We start from the raw sequence: 12,817 nt of genomic DNA, 5'->3' as shown, positions 1-12,817 counted from the left end.
ATGTCAAAGAATGAAATAGGATGTGCACTTGGCAAGAATTTTATAGTAAAAGGGACAGTTAGGTTTATTTTGAAGACAACAGAGAGCAAGACAGCAGAACTGCTTGAGGCACACACAAGCAGATCAAGACTAGCCATATACCACTTGTAGCATTACTTGGTTATTGCTACTCACCCGAAGAGTTTTAATTTGAAGTGTCCCTTGATCCTGTATGGATGTTCGAGGGTCTCTGCCCAGGAAGGTGAATCCTTCTTTTAACCAGCTGATGACAGGAAGGGGGTCACCGGTTGCCTTGCACTTCAGCAAAGCTGTCCCATCCACTGCTAGGGTCTGATTGACCGGCCCCTGGAGGATGATGGGTGGAGGTCTATCTGTCAAGACTAAACAGTGACACACACATTGGCATCCATACCCTTAAAAATCCTCTGCTGCAGTTTGCTCTTTCCTTGAAATGGTACCAATTTTAACAGGTTGGTTTAAGTTAGCCTCCAAAAAGCTGCAAATATAATTTTTGGAAGACCCACAGATACATGTGAACAATTAACTGGTATATTTGAAAGCGTTTTTGTAATAATTTTATTTCACCACTGTAAGATAACACCTAGATATATAAACTTCCATTAGCAAAGATCATCAGACTGAGTTGATTAAGAAAGGATGAAAATTAAGACCTTGATCCAGAAAAGAATTAAGGTACAGCTCTTATTTCTTCCAATTTAGGAGAGCACTTAAGGTATGTTTAATGTCATGCCAAAATGTGCTTAATTGCTTACCTGATTTAGCATCTAAAAGAGAAAATCAATTAAAGTCCAAAGCGAAACATCATAGCCATTCTAGTGCGGCTATCAACCACATCCCTCATTCATGCTCAACTTGCAAGGTTTCATCAGTTAAAATATCTAATAATAATACAAATAATTTTCATAATCTGAGTGATCTAAATGACTCTACCACATTTTCCAGTGGAGAAAAGTTCAAACTCAATCAAATCATTTAACAGCTTACTTATCAAATAATTTCATCACCTTTTAAAGCCATGAACTCTCTTAATTTTTTTCCCCTAATAATTTACATTTCTATGCTTGAAATAGTGCTTAAAGGACTTTGTAACCAGTAAGCGAGTGCATGACTGTGTGTAAACCTCATTCCATGACCAGTGATCTTGGTGATGAGGTAAAATGCTCATGTTCACTTTTTTGGAAAGAATAATTTTTCATAAATAATTCTGCTATTGAGTCTATTCTCTGAGTCATCAGTTAAGCAGCAAAATATAACTCTTCATTTCTGAAGAACGTGTTTATACAAAATGAATGTGGAATATTTGAATATAAACAAGGCTATGACTCACATAAAATCAGTATAACAGAACTGAGAATTCATTTTTATATATTTACCTGTCACACTGCTGTTGTTTTAAATCTTTGAACAACTGAACAGTTATACAAATGGTATTAAATATTGTAACAGGCAGGATTAGCTCCTAAACCAGCCTACATTAGCCCGTCTCCACTGATGTCAACTGAGTTTGAATCATTTATTCTAGCTGAAAATCTGGTTCATTATATTCCACAGACAACACATGACTCTAACAATGAAGTGAAAATAAACTATTGTGAAGGTTTTTGTTGTATTTGAGATCTCTGGAAGCTTCAGCAGATCAAAAGCGCTTTCATTATGTTATTTCATAAATAAATTAAAAATATTAGGGAGGTATTTGTGGTACATTTTATACCTAAACCAATGGTTTCTGAAATTGAAATGTTGCAAAAATACTCACTACCTTCTTTTGTTAACAAGATACACAAAAGATAGCATCATGAGTGTTAGTAGTGCCTTGGAGTATGAGTTCAACACGTTTATTGAAATTGGAACTAAAATAGAAAGTCAATACAGATTCTTTATTAACACCAGAATGTGAAAGCTATTTTGGAAATTCTGAAATATCAGCCACTGTACTGGTAGGACAGGAAGTACTATACTACAAGAAAAGAGAAAATTGAATGCATTTTCACCTTGATATGACTTTTCACAGAATCACAGAATCACAGAACGTTAGGGACTGGAAGGGACCTCAAAAGATCATCTAGTCCAATCCCCCTGCCGGAGCAGGGGGATTTTCTTTTATCTTATTTTAATCTTTTATCTTATTAAAGTTCCTTATGACTACACAGTTCAGTAATTTGGTGAAATAAAAATTGATCTCAGCTCAAATATAGTGTCAGCATACCTGCAGTACAACTATATACAAATGAAAATTTAGTTGTGTATGTTTTCCTTTTTATTTAACATATACTAGCAAATTCCAGTTTTATAGGTAGCTAAAAATTAAGGAAAAAAATACTACTTAGGTTGCTAACTATTCCATTGCAGTTCTTTGCTGCATCTAATTGTCTTTCATATGTGTAGCAATGTAGGTATTTTCAAAACCTACTGCATTACAGACATTGTTCTTTGGCACGTAATTAGTTTTTTTACAGCCCAAATGAGGAGCTCATAATCCTTTAAATAGCTCTGATCAATAGTGTAATTGAAAGTCTCCTGGCCAGAAGGAATCTTCATTTTCAAGGGTGTTATGGGTGAAAGACCACTACAGGTTTCCATGACACTAAGGCTAAAGGTTAAATGAACACTTAGGGTTTCCACTGATCTGTGAACGACTGTATTGTCTTCACAACTAAGACTTGTAAATCTTCTCTAAAACGTGTGTAGGTGCTTGTATTTCTACTATATAGGTCTCCTCATAAGTAAGGATCTGAAACTGGGTTAGAGATTCAAAAACATGTAGCACAAGCAGAAACATTTTGTGTGGCTAAAATATATTTGCATTGTAAAAGAGAAGTTGATTTCAAAACTAATTTAACTAATGAAATGGCTTTGAAACTATTTGCAAGCAAGCATATATTCACATATTCTGGTAACTAAAAAATTATCAGATTCCTTTTGTGGTAAGATGCAGCTTAAATTTTGAGCAGAGTATCAGAAAAGAACAAAATATTTTTGTTAATGCACCGTTCATTCACTACAAATGCAATTTGGATCAACTGAAACCATGTTTAAATTTGGGTGAAATTTGGTCAAATTGCAATAGAAATTTAAAATAAGAGAATGACAAAATGAAGTCTTTACCTTGGCAATTCCAAACTCAACATTTCAAAAGTTTTTCTGATGAATTAATGGGAAAAATCAGACAAGTCATTAAAATCTCATGATGAAAACTAATATGACAGGGCAGGGTGCTCTCCTGAGAGGTAGAAAAGCAGAGACCAAACCTTCTTAAATACTTTAAGTGTCTATTCCAAATCAGCAAAGCGAGAGTTCTTGAGGTATGCCGTCAAATACTTGATTCCTTTTTTTCATCTGTTCTAAATTATCCTTATAGGTCTAGCCTTTTGCTTTCATTCAAAAGCCCAGAAGCACGATCTTTTTAATTAACTTAGTATCCAAAACCAATTCATTCTTATGTTGCCAGAAAAATCCACAGTGATGGATCCACAGAGGTTAAGCTTGTGTCTCCAGCCCAATATGCACCCTAAGCAGCAGCTGCTGGGTAAACTGGCCAAAGTAGGCTGATCCTACAGTTGAACATGCACAGGTCAAAAATTTTATTAATAAATCTTAATAATGACTAGATAAGGAGAAATTGAGATCTTCTCCAAAATATTCTGTGCATGATGGATAAATTTATGGAACAAATTACTAATTGTAAACTATTATTTTTATCTTGAGCACAGACATAGTTAGATGGAAGCATCTAGTTTATTTGCATGATCTGTCATTTTAAGACTGTGAGCTGCATATTTGCTTCTTGAGTTTGAAAGGATTGCTAAGATTGTCTTAATTTTTAAAATTATTTTGCTTTTCCAGATGTGCATTAGACAGTAGATTATTTGATAGCCTTTCAAGAAAATATAAGATTTTAATTTCAAATACACTGAAGGCTCTTAGCACAGTCCATAATCAGCAAAATTATCACTCAACTCAGCACATTTCATCACAGCTAGTAATCTCTTCTCATGTGAACACTTGAGTTAAAAATATTTTCAGTAAAGACTTGTAAGTGCAAAAATGTAACAACTGAAACACTGCTATATATGGTATAATTATGCACTTGTTTTTCTGCACATGACATATGTTTTCATTCTGTATTGGAACTTCAATTGGATCTAAATTACTCTGGATCAAACAAAAATGTGTTCAAAATGAAAAAGATGGCTCGCCACTATTATTAAATCATTAACCAAACAGAAAAATTCTGGGCTATGAAGTAAAACTGAAATCACCAGCCAAAAACTAGAACACTAATGCTTAAGTGTATAGCTAGCATGCACAGTGTTTATCTTTTATTATATTTTAAAAACCATTAAATTAGATTTCCCTACTGATAAAAATCATTAGCTTCCGTAACTTCTGCTCAGCATCAACCAAAACAGATTATTTAGACATTTATGGTTAACTTCCTAATTGAAAGCAATTAAAAACATATCTGTGATCTAATGGTACAGTTATTTATATAATCTCAGTTCCACAATATTGTTTTGGCACTTTTCTTCTGACCTCACTCGCCCTTTGACTCAAGGATGAAATGGTATGTCTATAAAGCAACCTTGTATTATTTAATAATGATCATGCTGACTGTGGTTTCTGGAAAGTGTTTGAAGAATGCAGGCCTTGCATTCCTTGAGCAGCACAGCCACCAGCTAATGCTTCCTCTAGCAATGTGGAATGCACACTGCCTTTAATCAGAATTAATTGTAGATGAGTTTGCATTTCAGCAGGGACACTTTTGTGAGCTTTCTGTGGACTTGTTAAATAAACTAATGAAAATTCCAAAAAGCTCAGTTAGGATTTATTATATTTTCCTCCACATAAGAAACAGATAAAGGGGGACCACAGGCCTTGTATGTCAAAAGGGAGAATTTCTCATCACTAATATCCTTGAACCTGATTTGATCCACTCGGCCCCTGTTGCAGTAAATCTGTACAGCATCAGCAGGTGCAACCATTAACAGCTCGATGTCCTCTTAGCCAATGTTTGTGTGTTCTATTTATTCCAATCACAGCCATGGCACTGAATCAGGGAGCACTATAGACAGATATTAAAAAATACTGCTTCCATTAATTTTAAATGACCTTTTAATCTACATTTAAATTTGAATTGAATGAAAATGCATCATTTTGTCGTAGACCATGAAAGAAAGGACTTAAAGAGATTGCAGAGTAAAGGTTAGCTTTCAGTCTTCAGAAACTACTTTACAGAAAAGCAATGTGCTTATAAAGATGCAAGGATAAGCCAGAAATTATCTCCATTTGCCATAAAAATATAGACAGTTTTTGGAAAACAAAGAAAAGGCATCAAATTAATGCTCAAGCCTCTATAACATGAGCCTGAACCTCTCTACCTGTCACTTGTGATGAATATGCTCTTGTGAAAAGCCAGATTATTCAGAACTAGACATCTTTTCAAACTTTCATGGTGCAGACAGGTCTCTAAGGGAACAGTAAAAGTAGACCTCTGCATATAACAACAGTTTTAATGGCAAAAATTCATCAAAGTCTGTCAGGAGATATTTAATGACTCAGTTAAGATAAGGAATAATGATGTCGGGGAATGCTATAGTCTACTAGTATAAGAGGAATTCTGTTGTTTTCTTCAGTAACATTAAAGGATGCAAACTGCCTTCTACCCACAATGGGATGAAGAGCGATATCAATAGGATTCCTGACATATGAAAAGGATTCACGTTTGCAGATGCAGTAGGATAAACTTCAAGGCAGGATAACTTTCATAATTTTTAATATTTCAAAATTTTGAAATAGAAAGCATCAAGACAGATCATACAGTGTTTTTCCTTTCCTGAAAACTCTTCTCTATCTACAAATTTACATGGCTCTTTTCACACCTAACCATACTGAGAAATTCTTAGAACATGGCTCTGAGGTAGTGGACTTCTTCATACAGGGACTAAAGGTCTACACGTTGTAGCTGTTTCAAACCAACAGTACTCCAATCAGTTCAAGTCAACTGCGTTGATTTAGCTGAGCTAAGGCTACATCCCCAAACTAGCTGCCTAAGGGAATACTGAAGACTGGTGGAAATTAAGCCCCATTTTTCTGCACCCCAGTTCACTGCTTTAATCACAAACCTCTTCATTCTTCACAATATTTTGCAGCTCCTTCTTAGTTCTAGTGAAATGAGCTGATTGCTTTCTCACCAATCCTATTGCAAGCTGTTTTGTCCCCTGACTTACATTATTAAGGAACCTCGAGAAAGCAAGCAAAAGGCAAACTAGACTTTGATGCCTTTTTGATACCATAGAGAATTGTAGAGACCTTTAATTTGTATTTTTTGTAGAAACGTGTCTGTTTACTTGTATGAAATCTATGATCTCATGTGCCTTTATTACACTACTTTTAAAATAGTTTTGACAGTAAAAAACAATAGGAATTACTACAGCTCACCATCAGTAACCTCCAGCTGAGCCTTTGCTAAGATGCTTCCAGCAACTGTCAGTGCTTGACAAATGTAGTAGCCTGCATCAGATCGCTGAATATTGGTAATAGTGAGGTCTCCAGTTGGTGACACCGAATATCTGCTGTTGGGTTGGAGAGGCTGGTTTGGGAAGAGTAGATTCTGCAAAGACAATTCATCTCACATCAATTTAAAACACAAAAGCACCACTTTTCACTCAGCTAGAAACAATGATTTTTCCTTAAAAGTACTAGATATAAACAAGAAGAAAAGGAAATGTGGTTATGACTTTATGAACACATAGAGCTAGCTTTCCCTGCCTTGGGCAACTTGCAGTTTAAATTAGAAACAGCCCTTTGACATCACACAGTGGTATGTTCTGGCTGGGGGTCCAGGCAAGGGGAAATTTTCCAGCACTCACACTTGTGTGATTTGTATTTGTGACACATTCAGCTTTGTTCTGAATTTAATTGTAATAATATACTTAGTTGGCTGTCAAACCAGGAGGAAACCACTAGAAAACTAGCAGAAAGAATTGAATCCTGGAAACCTGAGGGAGCATGGCACTATTGTTTGGCTGTGAATACATTCTGGGCAAAGGAGAAAGAAAGTGGCACAGAATGAAGGCTGTGAGGAAGATACAAAGAGTTCAAAGAAGGAGAAGCTAAGGCAGAGCATGAGAGTTTAAAGGAGAAGAAAAAGAAAATTAAAACTGAGATATACCAAAGGAGAAAAGCAGCATGGAGCCTTGAGGGTGAAGAGAAAGGGTATACATCTGATGTGGAAATCATCAGAGAAAAAAAATAATTTCATGTAGCATAAAACATTACTTAGCACAAAACAGGGAGATTAGCTTTCACCTTTGGGCTGGACTGCAGAAAAGAGAGATGTCAATAAGAATAACTGAAATGGATGTAGTAGTCATTGCATATGATGAAGGACTGAATGAATCAATAATAAAGAAAAGGACTGAAAAGTTCTTAGTGGTAAGGGCTGTGTTTTCACAGAAAAAGTTACACCATCTGGCACAGCTCTTAATGTGAATTAAAAAAAACCCAAACAAACAAAAAACAGGAAAAGAGAGACAATAAACAGAAGGGTCAGCAGCATTGTCCGATGAGATGGAAAGGGGAACAGATTAAACAATAATTAAACAACAGTAATTCCAGGAAAATAGGGTCTGGCTTTTATGTCAACTCAACAAGCCTCTATGAAAAATATGAACTGTTTGTATCAGGAATATACCAAAACACTGTTATACCACGCTGTGTAAGCTTTCAGTTATTACTGTGTCTCTTGTATAGCTCTGCTCTTCTTTCTAATGATGACTCCCTATTAACTTTTAAGCTTGTCTATCTGGGCTAAAAAGAAAACCTAAAATATAGAGTAGCATATTAAATGAATTTTCTTTAGGTCTGCTTCTTCTGCAGTAGATCTTAATGGTTTACAAAAAGTAAATTGGAACTATCAGGCAACAAACTTGGATTTTAAAGAATTCTGCTTAGAAGTGAAACTCACACCCTTATAACTCTGGTTTTGGCAATAAAAGGAGAAAGGTCCAATGCTTCAAGTATACTTATAATTGTATTAACGTACTAGGCTACTTGTCACTCTAGGGTGAGTCTTTCCCCTTACCCCTTTCAATGTCAATGTTCAAGGAATTTTTCACAGCAAATTTTTTCCTCAAAAATCAGTATGTACCCAGTAAACACATCAGATCCAATAAGAAAAAAAGTGTGAAAATTCTGAAACAATTTCAGGCTACAGAGCTAAGTGGGTCTGAAAAAATAGCCGTATTTTCTGAATGGCCTTGAAACTTTCAGAATAACATCTGTCTGGCACAAATACCTACTGAATAAGCATTTTATGAACACTCCACTAAATTTTATGAAAAAGCAAAGAATTTTGATATGGCTGAGCTTGACTTCATTTATCACTTGTTATGCAAAGTGTAAAAAAACTCCACAACATAAAAGCCAAAGCAAGGGTCAAGCTTCTAATTCTTAAGAGGAAAAAGATCCAGAATCCTCTTTATCACACCATTCGAAAGGGGAGGCTACCCTTCCTTTTATCTTCAGCATAGGCTTGTCAGTTCTGGTGAGGTACCCCATCCCAGTGAATATTCCACACATCAGGAGGAGTTCATAAGCTTCATGACTCCTCCCTCCAAAGACCAGATAACTAGGAACTATAATTTGTCCTAAATTACAGTACAACCCCTTTTAAAATGTTTTTACAATTTCACTGGTTTGAATTAGCTGTCAGGTTGATCATCTGGGCACAATGGTGGCATGTTGGGTTGCGACTAGGGGGACCAGAGTCATGCCTGATATAATACCACTGAATTTATATCAATGAAGAATTTCATCAAAGTTCTAAAGGTTACATATGCCCTGTCCTGGTGCTTTTCTCTGGCAGGCAGCTGTTAGGCTTTGGGGAAAATGCTAGTGAGTACAAAAGACCAGCTGTTTATGCACAAGTTGGCACAAAAAATTACTCAGGAGGGAACAGCGCCCCTCCCTTCCAGCTGGTTATGCTCAGAAACAGAAGATCAAGAAATGGATTCACAATGAAAAATGCCCTACAATTACTGGAGTGGGCTGACATGACTACCTAACATTACTCTGAACACTAACAGCGGCGCTCCAAACAGTTCCTTGTGTAAAAGCAGAAGCAAGCATTGTAACGCCAAGCTACAACTCATAGCTGGGCACGCAAATGTGTAAAGTCATGGAAGTTCATTGGACAATGCCTCATTTGGCCAAAATACTGTCCTCCAGATTTATATGATGATATACAACATGTGGAATCTCACCTATTCTGTAGTAACTCATTGCAAAATCTGAAAAGATGCATATTGAGACAGTAACGCTAACCTGAGTCACTTCACTGACGTTCATTTAAAATTAACACGAGGGTGTGGTGACTCACATTGAGCTATGTCTCAAGGTTTGATTATAAGCCATGTAAGTATCCATTTTTGTTGCATTTATTTGCCAAAAAAGACCATCCTAACCCTCAGGGATCCGGTTCTCAATATGGTAATTAATTTTCCAGGTTTGTAATTTAACAGCTTCAACATGGTACAATCAGTAGGTAATAACATTCAATTAAAGACACAAGATGCATTTTCACCTTAAAATGTTTTTACCCTTGAAGTGATACCAATGGAAGAGGATAAAATAGAGTATTAACACTTTTCAATTACGCTAAATGACTTTAATCCTGCAAATGATGTCCTACTTTAATTAGAAGCTTTTCTCTTTATTACAGCATGATGGATGTCCACTTTATTAGATTCAAGTGTGACACTATAAGCTCACTTTACATAAACATTACCATGTTATTAAAATGCTCTACAAGGAACGGTTTTGAAATGTTTGCTAGCACATCAGTACTTCCTACTTTAATTTCAATATGTTATTCTACTTTCCCCTGGAACGATTTTCACCTTGGTAAGACTCACAATACTATGCTTTTCCAGAATGCAATCCATGGAGGATGCATCTAAAGTTCTCCAAATAATATGCTGAAAGAAGCACACTGAAGACTAAGCTTACACTCATAAAGTAATAGTGTTGTATCTTTGTAAGGCACAAATGAAACACAGCACAAAATGCTGTCAGCCTTGGTCTTGCCATTCTGGAGCAGTTATCTGACCTCATCAGAAGGTGAAGCAGAAGCAGGTGGGGTAGAGTGGGAGATCTGCAGTTCAGTTCTTATTTCACTTTTTAACTGAGCTGGTATACACAGTGCCTTCAGATTAGACAAAAGGCACACCTGCACTGCACAGCACAGTGTGGATATTTGAGTTAATTCACATATTGCCATATGAGAAAAAACACAGGGCTCTGAAGAGACTAATTTAGCCAATGGAGAAGGGTATGAAGTATAGAGACATGAAAAGAAGTAGCCATGACAGGCTTCATCAGGGAGCTGCGGAAGGCACTTTCCTTAGGCATCCATTTGCCCCTTTTAATCTTTTCTCAGGGGCAAGAGAATATGGCATATAGTTTACAGTGCTCAAATTTAACATAATAACATGAACTGCACGTTGAAAGTGAGAAGGCCTGACTTCTATTGTAATATAGTGCCACTACAGCAACAGCAATAAAAAAATGACATTCAAATATTAAGCTATAGAAGTTAGTATTGGCTGATGGCAACATCAACTGCTACATCAGAAATTTTGCTTTCAAAAAATGACATTAAGGATCAGGGAAATATTTCCAAAAACAGATTTGGAAATTTCCTGAGACAATTTTACTGAAGAGAGCATCTGAATGTTCTAAACCTGTATCTGTATGCACTAGGAGAATATGTCAATGTAAATCAGCTTGCTAGATATATATCTCCTTGATCATGTCTAGACAGGTTGTGAACTGTAATTACTGACTCTGATTAGTTAAAAATTGAGTCATACCTTTTTTATCAACTATGTTTGTCTTACCCACCTGTTTCTTAGGGGCTTCAGAATGAAATCTTCAAGACATACACTGTTGCTTTCTATACATTTATATAGCACCTAGCACAAATTTCATCAACTTAAATGGCCTCTGAGTTCTTCACAATACTAATAATTTTTAAAACAGCAACAAAAATGTTGTAATGAATAATGAGAGTTTAAAAGAAAAATTCCAAAGATTAAAAGAATCTGTGAAAGATAATATAAATAATATTCTTAAAAATTTAACAATATAACTATTTACAAAGGCTTGAAAGACTTACAGCGGTGCTTGTAACTTACCTGGCTTCCTTCTTTTTGCCAGAAAACAGCTGGCTGGGGATTTCCTTTAGTTTCACAAGGAAAAGTCACTGTTCGACCCTGGGCTACAATCTGGTCTCGTGGTCTCACCACAAACTGTGGGGGAGCTACAATGTAAGAAAAACCATGGTGTAAATTTAGGATAATTTGCGAGTGAGATGAGGAATATTGAAGGAAAGAGACAACATTATGGAGGTTTGTTTTATGCCAGAGGACATAACACCAGAAACATTAATTAGTATAGACAGAACTAATACATAAACAAATACAACAACAGCAACAAAAAGAGTAACAATATCAGTATGTGATATCCCCAGTCGTAAAAAAAAAATTAAAAAAGAATGAAACATTACAACCATTCATGCTAGAGGAAATTCTGATGACAATAAATGCTAAGGAGCAGCAGTCAGGTGTTTATCACGCCAGCTCTGAATGTATTCTACCTTTCGTCTGGGCAGATATCAGCACTCGCATACCCTCTACTCTTCACAGAGCTTGTTGTGGAGGAGCTATCACATATTGCAAGGTATGAACTAGGATATACAGACTGCCTTTTTCAGTCCGCTCCTCTAGATTTCTAAAAATTATTGACAAAGGAGAGGAAGGTCTGGATGACAGCAGAAGGACAGAAGTTCAAGAGCTCTCTCACTTCTCTTAGGGGTAGTGTGGTCAAGAATAGAGTAGGAAGGAGGATTTTCCATAAAAAGAATGGTTGCAAAAACTACACAAACTTGAGAGCTCCAGATTTCAGCTTTTGCAAAGACAGCAAAGGAGCAAAAGTTGAAGAGTTAGTGGGCAGCAGCAATTGGTGAGTAAGAGGGAATAGGTATTCAGGAGATCAGAAAGTGACAAGTAAAAGAAAAAAGGAGAAAGTGGAGTTAAAATAAGAAAGAAGAACCAGGATTAGCTATGTTTTCAAGTAGGTGACATTAACAGTGTTCAGACATAGAGCAGGAAGCACAGTCAGAAGTGAACAATTTCTAAAAGAGAGATGTAGTTTTACTTGTCTGGATGTATTGGTGGAGAATAGAAAGTCAATGTTCAATGGGAGCAAGAAGGGAGAGAAAAGGTATTAAGGTGCAGAAAGAACATGGACAAGAAGCAGTGTTGGAGGATTTGAGAGAAAAAACTTGATATCAGTGACTGTGTTCAGCATGATATGATAAAGCAAATGACTTTTTTATGCACGACGTGCGAACCCTCCAGTCTTAGTTCAACATTGGAATTCACTAGAATTGGATTTACACTATTTAGCATATCTTAAAAATGTAAGCAGTGTCTCCAATATTCTTATCAAATGACTGGCCAACTTTTGAGGAAAGCTGAAGAAGGGGACAAAATAATAACAAAATCTCACACTAATTTTCTTCTATTCCACTATTGGTTTGGTGGTTGTGGAGAGGGATGGTTTAGGAACACTAAGCTTTTAGGTAAACAGAATTTAAGTGTTTTAGAAAATGATATTTTCACCATTATAATTACAAACTATTTAATTAGGCACGAAGAGCAATCAAGACCCAGCTTCCGATTACACCTGCTGACAGCACAGACACAAATCTGCTAACTGCATAGAAATGTATGCA

General features: G+C 36.1%; 1 protein-coding gene across 1 annotated transcript in view; it reads right to left on the bottom strand.

Annotated features, from left to right (window-relative positions):
• Window positions 1-12,817, bottom strand: part of ROBO2 (roundabout, axon guidance receptor, homolog 2 (Drosophila)) — a gene marked incomplete at its 5' end in the record, with an annotated part of 121,093 nt that overhangs the window by 91,167 nt on the left and 17,109 nt on the right. Inside the window, 3 exons of the mRNA XM_010194776.1 lie at window positions 175-380; window positions 6,460-6,631; window positions 11,217-11,341. Coding sequence (XP_010193078.1) covers window positions 175-380; window positions 6,460-6,631; window positions 11,217-11,341 — 503 coding nt within the window. The remainder of the gene's footprint in view (window positions 1-174; window positions 381-6,459; window positions 6,632-11,216; window positions 11,342-12,817) is intronic.

Source organism: Mesitornis unicolor, unplaced genomic scaffold (assembly GCF_000695765.1).
Source record: "Mesitornis unicolor isolate BGI_N332 unplaced genomic scaffold, ASM69576v1 scaffold13351, whole genome shotgun sequence".
Lineage (NCBI taxonomy): Eukaryota > Metazoa > Chordata > Aves > Mesitornithiformes > Mesitornithidae > Mesitornis > Mesitornis unicolor.
The sequence above is the reverse complement of the archived record's forward strand: the minus strand, read 5'-3'. Positions and strand labels throughout refer to the sequence as shown.